The 23,096-nt window shown below is 35.1% G+C and overlaps 1 protein-coding gene across 8 annotated transcripts in view; it reads right to left on the reverse strand.

Moving 5' to 3' along the window:
• Positions 1-23,096, reverse strand: part of LOC143234001 (tetratricopeptide repeat protein 28-like) — a 42,215-nt gene that overhangs the window by 15,233 nt on the left and 3,886 nt on the right. For 7 of the 8 annotated variants that reach the window (XR_013018469.1, XM_076470988.1, XM_076470984.1 and 4 more), the window contains 12 exons: positions 22,759-22,992; positions 21,379-21,587; positions 20,993-21,180; positions 15,754-15,936; positions 14,208-14,333; positions 10,841-10,962; positions 9,654-9,791; positions 8,224-8,378; positions 7,085-7,389; positions 4,229-4,503; positions 2,723-2,870; positions 297-457 (listed from right to left, as the gene is read on the reverse strand). Coding sequence is in view for 7 of the 8 variants with exons in the window: in XM_076470988.1 (XP_076327103.1) it covers positions 297-457; positions 2,723-2,870; positions 4,229-4,503; positions 7,085-7,389; positions 8,224-8,378; positions 9,654-9,791; positions 10,841-10,962; positions 14,208-14,333; positions 15,754-15,936; positions 20,993-21,180; positions 21,379-21,587; positions 22,759-22,992 (2,244 nt within the window). In the remaining variant the exon portion in view is untranslated. The remainder of the gene's footprint in view (positions 1-296; positions 458-2,722; positions 2,871-4,228; positions 4,504-7,084; positions 7,390-8,223; positions 8,379-9,653; positions 9,792-10,840; positions 10,963-14,207; positions 14,334-15,753; positions 15,937-20,992; positions 21,181-21,378; positions 21,588-22,758; positions 22,993-23,096) is intronic. The other variant, XM_076470989.1, reaches the window with a different exon arrangement.

Genomic DNA, 23,096 nt, shown 5'->3' on the forward strand with positions numbered 1-23,096 from the left:
TTAACAGAATTAAAAACGTAAAAAAACAGGTCAATACAAATACAGATATTAATAGGATATATAATTAAACTATATTTTAATAAATTAACAGAATTAAAAACGTACAAAATGGGTCAATAGAAATACAAATATCAATAGGGTAAATAATTTAAACTATATTTTAATAATAAATTAACAGAATTAAAAACTTACAAAATGGGCCAATACAAATATAGATAGTAATAGGATACATCTGATTAAATGGCATTACAATATTCTATGCTATGACAGAAAACAAGGAAAAATAAGATTTTCACCCTTCGATTTCTATTTCCTTGCAGTTTTCGGAGATGAGAATTACGAAAATGGAGAAGATGTATGGCACGAAGACTTGGAGCATATGATATAATATAATCTTCAACAAAATATCTCCCATTTTGGTTTTTCAATGCACAGAAAGGAACACTGAACAAGAATTCTGGAGAATGAAATTTCATCCTTTGATTAACACTGAATACTCTAATTACCCACCCACCCATATATATATGACATACATAACAATGTGTTCACAATTGTAACTAACATTAGCAGCTTGACATCCATACGATAAAAAACTATGAAATTAATCTTTTTAACCTCTGGCTCAAATATCTAAGAAAGAATTGAGAATATTTTGATTAAATATAAATTTAAAGTAGTTGAAATTTTATAAACCCCCTCCAAAAAAATTGTGAACAAATAAACAAAGGAGAAGAAAATCAGAAAGTTGTTGTGTTTTCCATCGTCTTAAGAAACTAAAGCTGAACAAAACTAAACAGATAATAACTGTTTCACATCCAGTGATCCAAACAGGTCAAATCTGGTGTAAAAACTGGACACAAATGTTATTTTTGAGGAACAGTAGAAGCTTCAAAAACTCAACGTGTATTTCAAGAAAATCCTTATTGTCAGTAGATTCACAGGTCACAGATTCCATGACACACCTATAATTGATCTACAATACCCTCTTACTCAACCATTTGCCACTGAACCAAATGGTAGAAAAGATATCATTAAACACACTACAATCTTTGAATTCTTCCATTTTTATATTCACAGAAAATCAATAACAAAAACATCCAAATATCATTTACATCTAAACATAAATAACGTGAACTACATACATTTCTATTACAGATCAACTGTAAAATTACATTCTGAAGAGTGACCTTTGAAATCACGAAACTGGTAGAAGAAATTTTGGAGTACCTTTGAAGGCATGAAACTGGTAGAAGAAAATTAAAGAGTGACCTTTGAAGGCACGAAATCGGTAGAAGAAAATTAAAGAGTGACCTTTGAAGGCATGAAACCAGTAAAAGAAAATTGAAGACTGACCTTTGAAGGCACAAAACTAGTTGGAGAAAATTGAAGAGTGACCTTTGAAGGCATGAAAATGGTAGAAAAAAAAAAGAGTTCAAAGTTTGTAGGTTGTTTTGTTATTCGTGTCCACAGGTGAAAACTTGTATGTGTTTTGTTTTGTGTGTGCATGAGTTTCAGGTGAATCTTATGTTTTACAGCTAAAACATCTTTTACAGCTCTTTGCACCAACAACCAAATAAATTAAAAATCTTAAACTGCAACATGTGCATCGTATTAAACATGAACTTCTGTCTGTTAGAACAATCGTCTTAAGTTTGATCCATTCAACCAAACAAAGGCAGCTTCAATCTTATACAAATGGTTATTTTCATTTCTGGTTAACTTGTCAAAAATTGTTATAATTAATGAGAACAGCTATACAAACATCATACCAGTGATTATTTTTGGGATTATATTATAAACAGCACATGATTAAAATTTACCCGATAATTAATTCTAAATATTCTCAAAACTCCACAGGTATTATTTAGTTTGGGAAAATAACTGCACAAGAGATTTGCAATTCGATTTTATGTACTTGTTAGAACCATTCTTAGCTTCATTGTATTGGCCAAGATATAATTTCTCTTTAACCAATCAAGACATTCTTAGGTGTAGATTATTTGTACACGAAATAATGATATACATACACAAACATCAGTTCGACCGACCTTCACGCTTAAACGTCTATTTACACACACGGCAAATGTGCCTCAATTAGTTTTCCAATTAATTAACGCGTTCTGTATAGTGTGTGTTTTTCTTTTAGCAAAGCCACAACGAGCTATCTGCTGAGCCCACCGAGGGAAATCGAACCCCTGATTTTAGCGTTGTAAATCCGTAGACTTACCGCTGTACTAGCGGGGGGGGGCACGTTCTGTAGAAAAGTAGATAATGTGAAGTGCATCATTCACAGGATATCAATACACAAAAAATAAAGACCTACGAAGTCTCAAGCTGAAAAACGACTACTTATAGGAAAATTCTATAAGACACAGCATGAGGTGAAAGTAGAAGAGAAGTAGACACGTAAGATTCTATAAGACACAGCATGAGACAGAGGCAGAAGTAGAAACGTAAGATTCTTTAAGATACAACTGTTGATGACAATACAGCAAAGAGTATTTCTCAATATTAACTGTAAAGTATAATATATTCTTAAAGCCAATGAAGTGCATGTCGAAATAGTCTATAGAGATTGAAGTGTGATATTTAATAAATGTAATTTAAAAAACGAGATAATCAGTAACTTGAAAACTGTTTGAATAACTGGTTACTGAGTTTACACTTTCATCACACATTTCTTTTAAACGTCTGCGAAACATAATCTTAAAAGCCTCCCTACCTTGTGGAATAACAATTAACCTCGGAGAAACCCCACCGCGAGAGGTAGGCAGAAATTTGATTACTGGTTCTACACAAATTCTATAAAGCAATTTCAACTGCTGCTGTCCTTCCTTTTCCCACTGGCCTCGTAGAAAGGTAATTCTTTCCTATTTTCACGAACGTAAAATAAAATTAGTTACTGATTAACACTTATAAAGAACATTTGAATAAAAACCATTTTCATTTAAACTCTCATTTTTCAATATTTTTTTCACGCACTAAACGAAGCTGTTACCAATAGTACAATGTCCACACTACAAAAAGTTTAGTTTAATACGTGAAATGTTGTTTATTTACAAAAAAAAGCATTGTTTCTTTTTATATAAACAGTTTGGGAGATCAGCTGCTCTGAAGATTTAAATTGCTAGCTGACTGATAGACCCCTTCAAAATATCATCATATATTGTGCAAAATTGTTTGTTTTTGAATTTAGCGCAATGCTACACAAGGACTATCTGTGCTAGCCATCCCTAATTATGCAGTGTAAAACTAGAGGGAAGGCAGCTAGTCATCACCACCCACCGCCGACTCTTGGGCTACCCTTTTACCAACGAACAGTGCGACTGACCGTCACATTATAACGCTCTTTCAGCCGTAGGCCCCATTGTGCAGTAACCATGAGTAAGGAGCAGGTTCAATAATAACACTCTGTTGTCAACGTTACCAATTGTTCTTACGTTATATTTTGTTTTCTAGTGTTCTTCTTACAGCAAAACCACATCGGGCTATCTTCTGAGCCCACTGAGGGAAATCAAACTCCTGATTTGAGCGTTGTAAATCTGTAGAAATACCGCTGTACTAGCGGGGAGGGACTGATTTCTAGAGATAATAGCTGTAGTTTGAGAAAAGACTCCTTACGTATTGCATGGCCAGGTGGTTAGGGCGTTCAACTCGCAATCTGAATGTCGCGGGTTCGAGTCCCCGTCTCACCAAGCATGCTCCCCTTCTCAGCCGTGGGGGCGATGTAATATAACGGTCAATCCCACTATTCATTGGTAAATGAGTTGCCCAAGAGTTCGCGGTGAGTGGTAATGACAAGCTGCCTTCCCTCTAAGTCTTAAACTGTTAAATTAGAGACAACTAGCGCAGATAACACTCGTGTAGCTTTGCGCGAAATTAAAAAAAAACAAATCTTTATACTATTATTATTTAATATTTGAGAATTCTAACTTTACAAAAGGTATTAATTCACACCTTTAGGTTTCAACTCCTGCATCAGTGCTTCACAACCAAAAAAAGAGGGAGGGTGTAAAATGCTAATTTTTTTCAGATGGTGTTAATTTCTGAAAGAGTAACAAGAGATATATAGAAATGCACATAAAATTAAAATATTAAAATATTGGGAATGTGACGGAAGAAACATGCGTGTGAAATTACTAGAAACACAACTGCATCGACCCAACATCAGGCACTGTTTAGAATAATCATTTCACCCTCAATGAATGGCTTTCAATTGAATACTTACAATTTCAGACATTTTCTCGTTGGATTTGGAAGAACTGTCATCTTGTAAAACCCCTTCCTTTGAGATTTCACTTCCTCGACTACTTTCAGCAAACTTATCTTTACTTATTTCTTCTTCACGGCCTATTTCCTTCAGCTTGAGTGAATTCAGCAAACTAATAAAGTGTTGAGCGCCTTCAGTGTCAGGAATGTCTGGGATCACGTCGTCAACGGCTTCTGGTTGTTCTTTGGTAATTGTATCTGTGGTTTCTTTCACAGCTAACGATCTCAAAATTTCTGTTGACAACATTGAATATCAAAGTGTCAGTAAAATTAAAAGAAACAAATTAATGTTCAAAAGTTTTGCTTTCTTTACCAGGCACGTTCAATAGCAAAACTATAATTAAATGATGATATAAAACTTCTGGCTCAATTTCAATTGTATTTTAAACAGTTTTCTTGCACGGAGGAAACTTATAAAAACTGATAGAATTTAGGCTATAAGAAATGTATTTCGATATACGTTTTATGAAGTTCAAATGTATAAGTTAAAAATATATTTATTTTCATTTCGAGTACTTTGAAATTAATCATAATCTATGAGCCTTCGTACCCAAACTGCTTTAAGTTTCACATTTGCTCAGGGCAACAGCAATTTTATGATTGACCAATATAAAGTTTTGACCTACGAAATATGTGACGTATTGAGATTTGTTCTGGTTTTACAATTGTTTGTACAGGAGCTTTAAATCGATATCTTATACAAATAGTTGTAAGTTGGTACCTCACATGTGTTTAGCAGGCAGTTATTCTAATGATTGTCAATGAGGCTCGAGGCTTGTGTTCTACAAAACTAGTATTATGCATTCGACACCGTTTTAACTCAGGTGTCGGTACAATATCACTCAATATTTCTATGTCACTTGACAAACTGAACTAACTGCATGATTCAATATGTGTTCTTCCAACAAGCAGTGAAACGATAAAACTAATAAGACATGTAAGAATCACAGAAATATGTTTGTGTTGGTGATATCGATATTACTTGATAAAATAAGTAAAACTAATAAGTTTTAACATAAATATCTATCTCCACTCATCAAACAAGGTCCAAAGCTTCACTAACGCGTGGTGTAAACATTCCGTAATTTGTTTCATTGTTTTGAATTTCGCGCAAGGCTACATGAGGGCTATTATATGCGCTAGCCGTACCTAATTTAACAGTGTAAGACTAGAAGGAAGGCATGCTAGTTATCACCACCCACCGCTAATTCTTGGGCTACTCTTTTATCAATGAATAGTACAACTGATCGTCACCTTATATCGCCCCCACAGCTGAAAGGGCGATCTTGTTTGGTGTAACAGGGATTTGAACACACGACCCTCAGATTACGAGTCAAGCGCCCTAACCGCCTGCCGGGCCTATTATTTTTTGGTAATTATATGTCACTGTTATTACAAAGACTTACCATTTTAATTTTCAGAATACTTGGAGCGTAGTTAGTTATATATAAATAATGGTTTGAAACAGGAATTTTATAGCATGACGAGATATCAACACTGTTTATTATTGCAGATAAAAACAAACATTAACTTAAAACAAATCCTTAACACGACGTGGTCACGTAGCACAAAGTAATAAAACTGGAAAAACTAGAGAAAAATGAGAAAATGAAAAAAGAATGGTGTTCAGTGCGAGATTCGTCACAAGTTTCACATTTAGTTTCACACTTACAGAAATCTCTACATTACACATTTTTTAATAAAAATTAAAAGTTAGACCCGTGTATCACAACGGTTGAATTTTGCTCGAGCGACAGCATGACTGACTTGAATATTTTAGTCAGTGATAGACTTCGTGTTTAGTTCAGCTGGTTCTAAAATCGTGGGTGCTCGACTCGAAATATGAAGATCGTGGGTTCGAATCCCGTCACCCAACATGCTCACTTTTTTAGCTATGGGGTTGTAAATAATTACCCCAACAATTTGCGGTGGATTATGTTTAGTAGTTTCCTTCCCTCTAGGGCCCGGCATGGCCTAGCGCGTAAGACGTTCGACTCGTAATCCGAGGGTCGCGGGTTCGCGCCCGCGTCGCGCTAAACATGCTCGACCTCCCAGCCGTGGGGGTGTATAATGTGACGGTCAATCCCACTATTCGTTGGTAAAGAGTAGCCCAAGAGTTGGCGGTGGGTGGTGATGACTAGCTGCCTTCCCTCTAGTCTTACACTGCTAAATTAGGGACGGCTAGCACAGATAGCCCTCGAGTAGCTTTGTGCGAAATTCCCAAACAAACAAACAAACAAAAAACAAACCTTCCCTCTAGTGTTTCACTGCTAAATTAAGGACGGGTAGCGCATATGGCATTCCTCGAGCTTTGCCCCCCAGTGGCACAGTGGTATGTCTGCGGACTTACACACTAAAAACCGGGTTTGGATACCCGTGGTGGGCAGAGCACAGATAGCCCATTGTGTAGCTTTGTGCTTAATTCTAAACAAACAAACAAATCCTCGAGCTTTACGCATAATTCGAAACCAAGCAAACGAAATATTGGGTAATTATTTCCCGCTTTAGATTGTTAGTGTAGTGTTTGTTAAATTTTAAATCTAGTTGTTGTTTTTTAATCAACTTATATTTTTCTTAATATATTATCAGTTGATCGATAAGTGTGAGACTCTTACATCAAATTATAATCCTGTTGGTCCATAAGAATCAGGCTATCATTGGATTTTAATAAGTAAAAAAAATGTTAAGTACTATCATATGGTCCCAAAGTTTTAGTTTGAAACATGTAGTTCTAAAATTGTGCATAAAATTGTAAAAATAAACTGAAAATTATCTTTGAAACCTATTAAGTATAAAAATGGCGAAAACGCCGTACCATCATTTGAAAGGTTTACATATGCAAAGGAACGGCATAAACTGGAAAAAAACTTGTTGTCCTCTACAAGTTTACAGTCAAAGTTTTCTCCTTTCAGTTGTATACTTGCAAATCCAATCCTTTCTTCTCCTTCCTGCACATGTGCAGAACATTTGACGACCCAGATGTATAACATCTTCTCCGGTTTTCTGTCGAGAGTGTAACTCTTAACAACAGAGTACACCAAAAAGCTGGAGTTTAGCAAGTCTGCGGTTGAATAAAAGTCTTGAATAATGTCACCAACCAGTTCTTCTTTCATTTCAGTTCTGCAAAAAATTTGAAAATATATAAATAATAAATGTACAAATCGAGTTCCATATCACATCCACAGTATTATAAAACACCCTAAATATAACGATAAGTGAAAGCCATTTTATTGAGTATTCTAAAGGGACTAAACTGGACTACAAATAGATATAATTACTTAAATCTTGGGTTTCAAATCAATTTTTGTTGAAATACATTACGAACGTTATTTGACCATTACGCATAATGATACAACCGACCACACGTGTCATCTTAACTTCCAATGTACTCGTGTTCCAGGTACGTTTTTATTGCCCCCTCCCTATTGAACGTAATGGTTCATGTGGTGAAGATACAGGTTTTGTATTTCGTATACATGTGGTACAATACCTCAAACTTCTATGGTATTTGCGCTTAACAACACATCAAAACAAATAAAATCTTTTGGTATCTCACATGGAAAAATACAGTTTTACAGACTTGCGTTTGTTTGTTTGTTTTGTACTTCGCGCAAAGCTACACGAGGGCCATCTGCACTAGCCGTCCCTAATTTAACAGTGTAAGATTGGAGGGAAGGCAGTTAGTAATCACCACCTGCCGCCAATTCTTGGACTACTCTTTTACCAATGAATAGTGGAATTGATCGTACCATTATAACGCCCCCACGGCTGAAAGGGCGAGAACGTTTGGTATGATGGGAATTCGAACCCGCGACCCTCAGATTACGAGTTGAGCGTCCTAACCACCTGGCCATGCTGCGTTTAGGGTCGTGTTTAAGATACTCCCGATTCACAAATATTCATCAACATATCAAACGTAAAAACCATTAAAACGACACGAAAATGAATTCATACTTGAGAATGATGTCGTCTCTCCACAACCACGAAGATGGCGAATCTCTCAGGTTTTTCAGCAAGTTGTCCCTTATGACATCCGTAATAGCTCTTCCCCTAGCAAATTCTGACAGAGCTAAAGCTTCTTTAATCATTCCCTGCTTCACTAAAATAACCTGATTGGAAAAATAGAGCCAGATTTTTCTGCTTTACATTGACAGATAATTATTCCAGTGAGATGTTGATAATATGAAAAAAAAACTAAGTACCAAATTATTATTTTGCGGAACTTGAGCAATTAACAGAATATATTTAACAGCTTTTAAAAAAATACATCAAAACGTATATATTTTAGTGAAATTAAATAAGTATATATAAATGAAGCCACATAAGTAAATAAAATCATGAGGAAGGATTGCGTTAAAAACAGCAAATCCCAACATCTGATTAACTGTATTATGACAAGAAATTTTTAAGTCACAAATAAAACACATTAAAATTAATCAAAATACGCTGCATATTTCTAAAAAGATCCTAGGGTACAAGCTAACGTGGGATTATAAAATGTATCATAGGATTCGGAAGTGACTGCGTGTGAAGAACCCACATTGCGGTGGGGATACGCCGTCTATCAGTCTTATATATTGCTAAATAAATTATGAAAATTAATATATTACTATATCAAAACATCTGCTTTAATAAATTCAGTGTTGATTATCGTTTTTGATACATGTATGAAAAAATGTTTGGAACGTTTCGATAGAAGAACACTCAATTTATATATAAAAATATCAGTATATGTGTGTATATGTATACCTTATACGTTTCCACATTTCTTGATCAATGAGCACCAAACCTGACATAGTGATAAAGGAATATAGAGACGGGTAAGAAGGGTGAACCCCATCTTACTTCATGTTGATACAATTCTTAAAAATAGTATTGGTGCCCTTAGATATTTTTATTTAATTTTTTTCCTGTCCATTGCCACAAACGAGTTTTCATTTTTTCTTGGACAAGTACTTCAACTACTCCATTAAATATATACAGCTTGTCGTGCAATAGTTTTAACCAAGAGTTTATAATACTCTTAATTTTCTACCATTTGTTTTACTAGTCAAATATTTAGTTTTAGAAAACAATGTTCCTCCTGTGTTGTAGTTTAACATGGAATTTGATCATTTTAAATCGATTTGTTTTGTAAAGAAATAGTTCTTAAATGTTCATAGTTATTATTATATAAAAGAAGAACATATATCTAACTGCTATTTATTATTAACTTATCTTTTTTTGTAATGTCTATACTGTAAAGTTTTGTTATTATTAAGAAATAGTGCAAATAAAAGGAAATCCATGCAAGATATAGTGCCTTTATTGTACACGTACATATGAAGCACTTAACCAAGTTCACTGTAAGACCTTCTAGAGAGAAACTGAAAAGTTTTATTTACCTGAAGGAAATTATACGCTTCTGCTTGGTTTTTATCAAAATTTGCTAGTCTTGAGGAATCTTCAGTACCTAGTTTTGTACGAATAGTTTCAAGTGTGAGTAGGGCGTTTTTTACCTGGATCTCGGCACGTTTTAAATCCTAAAACCAAAAATATATGAACTAAGTAAACGTGTTATTTGAATGAGTTTAAAATCGAACTTTGAATCACTCAGGAATCTGAAGACATCAATAAGGAAAGTTAATCAATATTTATTGTTGTTGTATTTATTTTTCTCTGCTAAGTGAATAGATAAAGAAACATGTTTAGAAACCAATTGACATAACACACAAATTCCTTAGTTAACACTATATTGTATTACTTTTAATTTTTTAAAGAAAAAAAATAAACACAAAACTTTTCCCAAAACGTGGTACAGTTTTATTCTCTTAACGTAAAGTTATTTTTGAGAAAAGTATCCAAAGCCTGAAGAAAAAAAAAAAGAAACAACAAAAAACAAACGAGAACTGAGCGTGGACTTCTGGGCACCTTGTCACATTGCTTACCAGAAGGTTCAAAGTTCGAGCAGCAACATGTTGCTGTATCTTTGTACTTTCAGATGCTGAGACATTAAAACCACATCAGTCATTCTTGCTATTCAGTTAACAGCAGCCGTGCAGATGGAAGTTACCGCTGACTGGTTACTCTCCATCTGATCAGCAGTTCTCAATTAGGATTGACTATGGTTGAATATTGTGGTCACTGACTTGGTCAACTAAAGCCCATGTGCTGCATATGCTGCCGTCCAGGTTGAAAATATCAAATACCGAACACTAAAGAAACCAGTGAAGGAAGGCCGGACGTGGCCTAATAGCTAGTGTGCCCAGTCTGTGAATCCGACTTCACGCTTCGCATTACATCGCAATAAAAACGCGTTTCATACTCTAGGAGAGGTGAGCACACTAAACTAAAGACAGTAAATTTTCACTTTTCCATTACACAAATGACTCAAGAAGTAATGATGTAGTTGTTGGCTAGCTTCTTTCACGCTTGTCAAACAGTGCAGAATAAGGAATGCCTATAGTTCTTGGGTAAAACTGGGCGAAAATTCTAGAAAGCAGAGAGAGAGAAGATAATGCTGATATATGAAAAAGTGTGTGTAATATGGATAAAAAAAAACAAATGGGAACAAAAATGCATTATTATTTACCCCTTTCAACAGGTAGTCTAAAGCCATTTCTCGTTGCATGATTGCGACACCTCCGTCATCTCCTCGCTGTAACCCGTTCACTCGATATTTTTCATGATGTATTATCGCTTCGTCAAATTTACCTGAGTTAAATGAAATAAAAATCCTGTCCTTAAACATAAACGTATAGCTTTACATTCCTTTAAGCAATACAAAAAGTATAATAAAATCATAAAGGTTTCGACAAACCGTTAAAACGGTCACTTTTACAAATTAGACGATAGTTGTAGTCCCAATGTGGCTGGTAGTATTAAAACTTTAATTAAATTAAAGTAGAGAACAATGTTTATACCTTCTTAGATCATCTTCAGGTTAACAAAGAGCTAGTTCCTATGTTTTAGCAGTTCTGAAATTCTAAAAATTAATTAAAAAGAACAATATTTCGGGTGCTTCAGGCCAGGAAAACCGAAGTGTAATGATCATAGATCAAAATATTCGGTAAGTGTAAACATTTAGTGTAATAAAATTGTATAACACACACCAGAGGGCGTAAGCCATGAGCACAGGAAAAAGGGAAAAATATTATCTGTGACTTCTTTTACTTATTCATTTAGATTATATTGCTGTGAGTCGAGAAATGAGAAACGTACATAATGGTAGTAGAATACATCAGTAGGGTGAAATATATAAATAAAATGCACCTAAAGTCCATGACTGACATAATAATTTTGATAGGTTTACAAGCATGTTTTTAAATATACGTTGGATGGTGATAAAAGCACAATCACTTTACTTTTGTTAATTCTTTCTTGTACAAACAATTCTGTACTTTAATTAAAAAAGAATCGTTGTGCGAACAAAGCTAATAACAAACTGTAATTTTAATTGCTTAATAGTAGACGACGACAACAACAAGACACATAGTTTTGTAAGCTATAGTGTTTGTTTGTATTGAATTTTTGCGCAAAGCTACACGAGGACTATGTGCGCTAAACGTCCCTAACTTAGCAGTGTACGACTAGAAGTGAAGGCAGCTAGTCATCATCACCCACCGCTGACTCTCTGACTACTCTTTTACCAATGATGGGATGGATCGTAAAAGTTATAACGTCCCCGCGGATGAAAGGGCGAGCATGTTTGATGTAACGGGAATTCGAGCCCGCGACCCTCAGATTACCAGTCAAGCGCCCTAACCACTTGGCCATGTCGGACCATAAGTAGTTATAGTAATGTGATTTATGTATCACATTGTAAGTTTAAACACCGCCATACACTGTCAAGTTACTTTAAAATGACTTTTCAGTAAACACAACTTTACAATTTAAACATATTTTTCGTTTGATGTTAAGCACAAAGTTACACAACATGCTGTCTGTGTTCTATCTATCACGTGTTATTGAAACCCGATTCCTAGCATTGCAAGTCCGTTCTCTTGTCAACAATTATAAACTAAGGATGACTAAACCGAAGCACTCTGTCGACTCTGATTGGGCTATTTGGTTCAGGTGTCACTCAACATGTTCAGTTTAATAAAAATTAATACCAAAATTAGAAATATTTAGAATTTATTTATTTATATTACCTTTGGGTTGAGACTCACTTTGATATTTTTCTTGTTAAATAATTATAATTATTATACATTACATCGAGGTGTTAAATTATCAAGGAGTCGATATGTGTCCAATGTCCAACGCATTCGTGTCCAATAAGTTTGTTTGAGAGATCTGCATGTTCTGCACTTGCAACATGTGCAAAATCCCTATAAAAGTGACGGGTTATCGGTTTCCATAGCTCAGTGTTAAGCCACCGACACGCAATACAGTTACGCCAAGACTGACTGAAGCACAACGCAACAACGCCATTGGTCGTTTGAAGCAGGCGAATCTCGATCAGATGTTGCTAGAGCTGTGAATGTCCACCCAAGCACCATCACAAGGCTATGGAATCGTCACCAACAACATGGATCAACTCGTGACCGTCCACGATCTGGCAGACCTCGTGTGACCACGACCGCACAAGAACGCTATATCCGGTTACGTCACCTTCGGGATAGGACCACCACTGCGTCGTCTACTGCTTCAATCATACCAGGGCTGCGTAGGATTTCCGATCAGACCGTACGCAACCGTCGACGAGATTCTTAGGCCCCATGTGCAACCCATCATGGTGAACGTCAACGACGTTTTTTCAACGTGACAACGCCCGTCCTCACACAGCCCGACTCACCACTGTCTTCTTGAGACACCACAACATCAACGTTCTTCCCTGGCCCTCCAGATCACCAGATTTAAACTCCATCGAACATCTTTGGGACGAGTTGGACCGGCGACAACCTCAACCGCAGACTCTACCTCAGCTTGCAGCAGCTTTGCAGGCTGAGTGGACAGCCATTCCACAGGATGTGATTCGTCATCTCATCGCTTCCATGGGCAGGAGATGCCAAGCAGTTATTGATGCTCACGGCAGGCATACCCGTTATTGACGTTGAGTGACGTTAAACTTCAACTAGTGAGCGTGGACTTCGCCTTTGTAGACTTTGGATGTTCAGCAGTGAATGTGCAAAGTTTCACACATGTCATTCAGAGCTACCCCGAATAAACTTGTTAACAATTTGTCTTAAATTTTGCCTTTTGCGTTTCTTTTGTTGAAGAGTATATATAAATAACCATAAATAAAAAACATCGAACAAACAATTTTAAGACTTAACAATATAATCAGTACAAACATATAGATATATATTATCTTACTTTAAATAAACCATAATAATTCAATGTTGTACATACTTTATACAACCACGCAATTACAAACGAAAACAAAAAACAATTATAACAATACCTTTAAAACCTTACAAACTCCCTGGGTACGGTATGAACGAATGGTAATTGGTGTAAAAACAAATAGACACTATGTTCTAAACTTACGATTAGCTGCATTTTCTATATAATAAGAGTTGAAAATTGCACAATAGGTCTAATAATACTAACATAATCAGTTATATGTTATTACTACTCATCAACTAGATATGGGCCCGGCATGGCAAAGTGGTTAACTCGCAATCCGAGGGTCGCGGGTTCGAATCCCCGTCACACCAAACATGCTCACCCTTTCAGCTGTGGGAGTGTTGTAATGTTTAGGTCAATCCCACTATTCGTTAGTAAAAGAGTAGCCCAAGAGTTGTTAGTAGGTGGTGATGACCAGCAGCCTTCACCCTAGTCTTACACTGTTAAATGAGGGACGGCTAGCGCAGATAGCTCTCGTGTAGCTTTGCGCGAAATTAAAAAAAACAATCAACTAGATATTCTGACACAAAGCTTTACTGGTCAATTCGATCGTATAATGAATGAATAAATAAGTAAACAAGAGAGAACTGTATTACACAGATACGTACCAAGATGTCTAAATGCTGTACCTATATTTCCGTAAGCCATCCCTTCACCAGCAATATTCCCAGTTTTCTTTGCAACGCTGACACCTTCTTCTAAGGCTTTTATTGCAGTTTCGTACTGACCTAAAGCTGTTTGATGAAACATAGTATACTTGATTTGTTTACTTGTTTTAATTATTAACGTTTTATCGGTTAAAAATTAAAAGCAATTTTAAAATGCACAATTATATATAAGCAATGTCTTGATTAAAGTAGCCAGGCATATATAAATATTCAAAGAGGAGAGAAATTTAGCGTGTCATGTCTTATTTAGGTGTAGCAACTCCGTTGACGTGAATAGCTGCTACAATTCCGTAAGACATATCTGGTGAAATTTGCATCCACTATTGTTTGATAAACTCGGCCTGTTTATGTGGTTAGAATTACCTCACCAATATGATTCCAAATAGCTTTATAACATTAAGAGTTGGGTTAATAATAAACACGGTTTAGAACTAGCCACAACTATAACTACTGATCCAAACGTTTTAATGTTCTCTACAACGTACTTATTAGAAATCTCAAGAATATTTTCAAGTGCACATCCAATTAAGAGTAGATCTTATGTCCAATAGCGTGTTTACAATTTTCAAATAATTATCTTTGGTGACATTCACATATCGGTGATAAAATTTTAAATTCTGAACATATTCACAGAGTACTTTCTTTTCTTAGATATATTAATTTGCCCCAAAATATATTTAAACATCCAGAAATCAAGTTGTTTTTCACTTATTATTAACTGACGAATCCTCTGTATAAAACAAATAGTCCGATTACTTGAAGAAATCTCATGATTAATTATTTTAAAACGAGACAGAATAGAAGAATACTGTGATATTATTTTCTGGACAATGTTTTAGAAGCTGGGTGATAATGTACTTTCCTTTTTACTAAACGTTCCTATATTTTCGGAAACCTCGCTTTCCCAACACATAATCACCCTCATTTATAACTTATCACTTCCCTTAAACGCAAAACTTTGATTAAATTAACTCCTAAAATCTGTAAGCAGTTTTTACTACGTTAAAACAAAATATTACAAAATTCGCCTCGCTGTTTTCCACTTTGAAAAAGTAGAAATATACATCTGTCCATCTGACTACATATCACGTTATGATAAAAATAGAAACACTGCTTCCGTAACAAAAGTACTCAAGAAAAGATTTCACGTTTTTCCTCTAAAAGCCTGTGTTCTTGTTTCCAGTAAATAGGATTACTTTAAAAACAAAGTTTGTTTCATCTTTCAGGTATCCTAATTCTTTTCAAAGTTAATCATCTGATCGAAAACTAAACTGGACAAATTTACCTCCCTTGAATGATAATCTATTAAACATAATTCAAAAGATGTTAGAAAAACAATTTTCTATGGGTCAATATTAACACCTTTTCTTGAATTAAAGATAAAGAGTGGCTTGTAGACCATATGTTTCGTCACTGTAACGTATCATATACATCTTTTTAGAAATTAACTCGTAAACAATGCTTCTGTATGTCTTTTTTTTCTTACCACAGAACACTTTTCCCAGATTGCTTAAGGCGATTCCTCGAAGAGGTTCGTTGTGTGTTCTAGAAGCCAGAATATTTTTTACAACTAAAAAAACCATGGCTCTTTCTAAATCCGGCTTGGGGGAAATGGAGAAGTAAGCAAACCCCATGTTGAAACACGCTACTGACAGACCCCATAAGTCCCCTGAAAGAAACACAAGATATATGTATGTAGGAAATATAAGACAATGTTATCCTTGCGATACGTATTATTCTGAATATCAACAAGGTAAGTTATCAACCTGAAATGAACAGTGAAGACAAGAGTACTTTGGGCACTGGTGATAAGTGTAATACAAAACAAGTAAAATGTAAGAACGAATTTCGTAAAAGTAAACAAATAATAATAAAATCAAAAACTTAATACATAAAAACCAAAATACAAATGTTTTATTACAATAATTGTAATTTCAAATTAACAGGCATCTGTCTAATGACTTAGTCATTATATAAAATTTTAGAAACCGTGTTTGTTCTTTGTCTTATTTCGCAGAATATGTTTCGAGCAATTTTTGTTAAAATGGATACTCATTCAATTGTTGTTGTTTTTTTGTTGTTGTTGAAATTAAATCGGTTTGGTTTTGAATTTCGCGCAAAGCTATACGAGCGCTATCTGCTCTAGCAGTTCCTAATTTAACAGTGTAAGACTAGAGGGAAGGCAGCTAGCTAGTCATCACCCCCAACCAACTCTTGGGCTACTCTTTTACCAATGAATACTGAGATTAACCGTAACATTATAACGTCCCCACCCCTAAAAAGGCGAGCATGTTTGGTATGACAGGGATTCGAACCCGCGACCCTCGGCTTATGAGTCGAGTGCCTTAACCACCTAATTACTATTAAATCAGTCTATATAGTATTTAACTGAATTAATTATATCAGAATTAATAAAAAAACATTCAGAGACCGCACCTCGAATTTTAGCATTATAAACGCTCAAGAAAATCGCTAAGCCAACTGGGATGTAGGGAACTGTCAGTTTGCGAGAAAAGCAGTTTTAATGCTTCAATATATCTCGTACAAAAACACCTTACAAATTATATCTCACCCTGATAGCTCTTTCTTGAAATCCCTTTGTTGTACATCATTTTTAAAAGGATTTACACTGCCTCCCCCAGTGGCACAGTGGTATGTTTGCGGACTTAAAACGCTAGAAACCGGGTTTCAATTTCAATACTCATGGTGGGCAAAACACAGAAAACCGATTGTGTAGTTTTGTGCTTAATTTAAAACAACAACAACAAAGTAATCCTTCCCCGGCGTATCAGCGGTAAGTTACAGACTTAGAATGCTAAAGCCTGATGTTCGATTCTTCACGGTGGACAGCTAGCACTGCCTACAGTATAGCTTTCCTTTAAAAAAATAACAAATCAAAACCTATTAATATCATCAGAAACGTTAAAATGTCAAGTACACAAACAGTATAGTGAAATACAGCACGCATTGAATCTTTGATTCAATTACTCATATGAAAATGTTTAAATTAAAACAAAACAAACAAGATTAGATTGATATTTTTGCCCATAACTTAAAATAATAAAATACATTATCTCGAATTTCTATTAAACATTGCCGGATAAGAAGTCCCTGCCATCTGTTGTCCGACTTGTAAAATATACAACTTTGTTCGAGAGAGTGCCTTTTTTCTAATCATTATTACTACAGTTACGACAGAAAGTGTTCGTACCCCTGCGTCCCGAGTAGTTTTTTGCTTATAACTTAAAAAGTAACAAGATTAAGCTAATAGACGTATGTTGTATTATAAATATTATACTAACACACATCTACATAAAAAGTTATGTAAATTAAACAACAAACAAACTGTTTATAAACAAATAACCAAAAACGAGGAACAGAAAGTGTTCGTCCAGTTCAGAATGTGTGAAAAAAACTGATATTCCCGTAAAACTTTTGTTTAGTTTGGCGAATAAACTACATTATACCATTCCAGAACTAGACACTGGGTTCATAATTATTGGAATTTAGCCAGCAAAAAATTTACTTCCGGCAAGTTAGCGCCGTCTCCGTCATTATCTGCTTGGTCATCATGGCGGGCAGAAAACAACTGTCCAGTGAATTAAAAAAAAAACGAATTATTGTAAAACAGAAGTCTCGTGTGTCTCTTTTCGGTATTGCTACCCAACTTAATGTGCCGAAATCTACTGTTCATAGCATAATTGCCAAGATTAAGCTTACAGGATCAACTGCTAACCTCCCTCGTTCTGGACGCCCCACCAAAATTCCAGAGAGAACCAAGAAGAAGGTTCTCAGAGAAGTTAGTGCGAACCCTCGTTGAACACGTAATGACATACAAAAACTGGTAAGGGAAACTGGGGTTGAAGTAAGCACCTCTACAGTTACGAACATGTTACGCTCTTCTGGATTCAAAGCATGCCGTCCTCCTAGAACTCCATATTTAAAGTCTGTTCATTTAGAAGCACGATTGAAGTATGCAAAAACGCATGTAGATAAACCCTTTACCTATTGGAAGAGTATTCTTTGGTCAGACGAGACTAAAATCTAGCTTTTCAGCCACAATAATGTTTGCAATATTTTCCGTAAGAAGGGGAAATGAAATTTTCCAAAGAACACCGTATCTACAGTTAAACACGGAGGTGGCTCGATCATGCTATGAGGTTCCCTCAGCTCTTCTGGTGTAGGCAGCCTTCACCGCGTCAACGGAATCATGAGAAAAGAAGAGTACGTTGATATATTAGGCACTTATATCAAAAATGATGCTCGGAACTTGCGGCTTGGGCGTCGTTGGATCTTCCAACACGACAATGACCCTAAGCACACATCGAAATATGTGCAATCCTTGTTGCTGACGAACTATATAAGCGTTCTGGAGTGGCCATCGCAGTCACCCGATCTCAACATAATTGAAAACGTTTGACATGAGTTGAAGACCAGGGTTCATCAGCGTCATCCGAAAAACTTGCAAGAGTTGGAGGCCTTCTGTAAAGAAGAATGGAAGAAAATGCCAGTTGAGTACTGTCAAACGACCATGAAGGGCTATGAGGAGAGATTGCGCCACGTAATTCACTTGAAAGGCTCCACAACTGACCATTAAAGTAAACGCACGAACACTTTCTGCCCCTTCTATGTTTGGTTATTTGTTTATAAACAGTTTATTTGTCGCTCAATTTACATAAAAATTTATGTAGATGTGTGTTAGTATACTATTTATAATATACCCTACTTTCATTATACTAATCCTAATACTTTTTATGTTATGAGAAAAAAACTACTCACGACGCAGGGGTACGAACACTTTTTGTCGCAACTGTGCACTTTTAAACTTTTACATTTTATCTTGTACACCACTGTTCACCTCAGTTATTATTATATTCTTAATGAGTAGTTCACATAGTGAGTGAACTTACTATAGAGTTTATTTATTTAGACTGAAGATGCTGAAGTCATCTTGATACAACTTTAATGAATATAATACTTACGGAAGTTGGTATTATTCGACTCACACATATCAAAAACAATATTATATTTAAAAAAAAAATGGTAAGAGAAAACAAGAAAATGGAATAAACACTGGCCATATATAAATCTAAGAATAATTGTAACTCAGTTACAAATATGCAAAATCCTGAATGTTACGATTTTATATAGCACGCTAGTATCATAATGAATATAAGTGCTCGTAATGTATGTTTTGAAAATAACACGTCAGCAGCTTTCTCTTTATTCAAACATAACATTTCAAAGTGATGCATAACGTTGTTATAGATACACAAAATATATTAGTTAACACATCGTCTAATGTTCAAAATTGTTTATCTATTATAATATTCTTACAATGTACAAACTTGCTTTATTATGTCCTGTTTGTTAAACCTTTTCACTGGAATCTTTTACATTACTATGTTGAGAGAACGATTTACTTATAAAACGATAGTTCCAAACACTCAAGTGATGCAGTCTGGCGGGAATGTTTTTTTTTATCCTACAGAATAAACAGGTGTTGCATTACTATAACATCAACAGAAACAATCAACTGATAATCCGAGTTTAGAAGTAAGCCTACGTCCCTCGTTCATTGTATTAGGAATCAAGTATAACTTGCAGAAGCCCGCGCGTTATTCGGTTTGGTCTTTTTTTATTTTTCGCAGTCACGAGCCAGAAACAGATAAGTTGTTTTTTGTTATTAGACACAAAGCTACACAGATGGCTGGCTATATATGCAATGCCCACCACGGGTATCAAAACCTGGTTTCAAGAATTATATATCCGGAGCCATACCGCTATGCCACTGAGGGAAGCAGTGTAAATCGTTTCTTTGTTTGTTTGTTTTTGAATTTCGCACAAAGCTACTCGAGGGCTATCTGTGCTAGCCGTCCATAATTTAGCAATGTAAGACTAGAGGGAAGGCAGCTAGTCATCACCACCCACCACCAACTCTTGGGCTACTCTTTTACCAACGAATAGTGGGATTGACCGTCACTTTATAACGCCCCCACGGCTGAAAGGACAAGCATGTTTGATATGACAGAGATGCGAACACGTAAACCCCCTATCAGACAGCGGTAAGTCTTCGGATTTACAACATTAAAATCAGAGGTTTGATTCCCCTAGGTGGATAGAACAGACAGCCCAAAGTGAATTTGCTATAAGAAAATAAACACACTTATTTAACTGTAACAAAAATAATAACTAAACTTAAAATCAAATTGAACTTAAGCAATTTTTTTCTCTGCAATATTTTGATTTATTGTAGCTAAGGAGATAATTCTCAAACACATATTTAAATAAGAACAATATTTTGTTTGCCAACGTGGTAAAAGAGCGAAATCCAAGAATACTGTTACCATTTACAATGCTTAATAACTCATTTTTGGACCTGCTCACAGCAATCCGTAGCCAATTTTTTTGGTTATAGTACTTTCTTTATGCATATAATTTCTACATAAATTGTAGTTTTTTAATTATAATGGATTTTCACTCAAATATTTTAGCAGCTCGTTAATGTGGAACACAATAACATGAGAATTAATAGATTAATTAATTAATAAAATGAATCATCAGTTCTTGCTCCTAACGTTTTGAAACAATATAAAATATGCACCACAAACTCCAGATACTAGAAAAGTATATTTCATTAATGGACTTCTCATGGTCGTGAACATTTAAATTTCTCAAGAGCATAATAATAAGAACATCAGGCAAAAATTAACAAATTAACTGACCTCTTTGAAACGCAAAAGTCATGTGACGAGACTGATGCTTTATGGCATCAGAAATTCTTCCTTCAGATCTGTACACATTTCCAAGATCAGTAGCTCGGTCATATTCGGCCACTTTATCTCCAAGACTTTGAGCAATACGGATGGATTCTCTCAAATGTTGCTTTGCAAGTCCCCACTGAGCTGCGGAACTGTAAACGTAGCAGCGTATTCTTATTTTTGCCAATTTCTTTATTTAATCATAGGAATTGCACTAATGGAGTAACTTGTAACATTTAAGATATAGAAATTATCGGCAAAGCAGTATCTTTATTGCTTTAGATATTACTGTAAATTTTATTTGCATTTTAAGAAGTTATGTCATCATACATTGTGGAATAAGTACTAACCGGCAAGCATTTCCAAGTTTCTGTAACAAGAGTCCTTTGTTTTGCATAGTCAGGTTTTTCTTATGAAGTAGGGGTTCTAAAAATTCATTGATAGCAGAATTCAAATTTCCTTTCGCCAATAACCAATCCGCATGATAAATAAGCGCCATCTGGTAGTCATCATCATTATTAGCCTTTTCTGCTACGCTTTTTGCTTCGTCGAGGTATTTCTGATGAGCAATAAGAAATAATACAATTTTGGATTAGAATCAATAAACAATGTTGGGACTTTGTTCAAAATAATATTGCTACACATACGATACCAGTATGTATGTAGGAATGACTGATTTTGATTACGTTAAAGACAAGATCAGCGTAAAAAGTTTACTCGAAGGGTTTTATTTAAACATTTAGTTTCACTCAAAAGATCTTGTACTTTGTGTGTGTTTCTTTTTTCTAACTTAGTTTAACTTGAAGGATCCTGTACTTTTTGTGTTGTTGTCTTTTTTCACACAGTATCCCCGTCTCTCAAAAAAATATTTTTTATTGCTTCATTTTTTCTATTAAAACTACTACGACTTAAGAATAATTTTACATGAACATTAAATATCGAAATATTTTTTACAATAACTTATTCAAATGTGCTGATTGTAAATTAAAAACTAACACTACTAAGCGATTTCAGGAGTCAGGTCTCTAACGTTTCGAAATTCATACCTTTATCTACGCCTTAGGTTTTAGTACACATTTCAAAGTCTATGCTTACGACCAGTTAATTAAGTTTCCTATGGCAGTAATAGACATATTTCCTTTTGCTTATGAATGCTGCATTAGTGAATAGAACCATAGATTACAACAAGAAATATAAATTTGAAATTCATGACTAAATATTGGTTTCTTGGCAATTCTCAACAATGTTTAAATAATATATACAACAACACTAGAAACTGGGTTTCGATAGTTATAGTAAGGGATATTAATACTTAGTGTTTATTTGAAGTTAAGCACACAATTACACGATGGGCTATCTGTGCTCTGCCAACCACGGGTATCGAAATCCAGTTTCTAGTAGTGTGAATCTGCAGACATTCCACTGTGCCACTGGGGGCCTTTACTATAACAAATATGAAGGATAGAAACAAAACGAATTTGCGTTAAAAACCACCAATATCTTTAGTAAATGTGTATGCAGAACACACAAATTTAATATAATATTTCAATTAACACTAATATTTTACTGCAATATGTCTTAATATATTATGCTTTTGCTGTCTCGTGTCTCCGATACGTATAAATAAAGCATGAAATGAAACGACATGAAATATCTTAAAGTGTTCAAGACTTGAGTGGCATTTAATGTTCTGTGGGATGATCTGGTATAATACAAGCTACGTCCTTTACCTTTGCGTGTTCTACGTCTCCTTGGTACCTGCAAACAAGAAAACAGCATATGCAGGCCTGGAATAGTGAGTTATATGCTGTAGTTAAAGCCACTTGAGCATCAAGATAACATGTTGTTGTTGATTGATGTAAATCTTTCGCAAGTTGATGCATCACCTCTCCTAGTGATCGTGCCTTAGTGAATGTTTCTAAAGACATTGCTACATGTTGACGAAGTCCAAGATATTCCATTCGCTAATAATTTAAATTAGACTTGAATTTAAGACAAATAATATATATATACACACACATATCACAGAAGTAAACCAAATAAATATATATTGAAAACACTCAATTAT

This window comes from Tachypleus tridentatus, chromosome 12 (genome assembly GCF_004210375.1).
Source record: "Tachypleus tridentatus isolate NWPU-2018 chromosome 12, ASM421037v1, whole genome shotgun sequence".
NCBI lineage: Eukaryota > Metazoa > Arthropoda > Merostomata > Xiphosura > Limulidae > Tachypleus > Tachypleus tridentatus.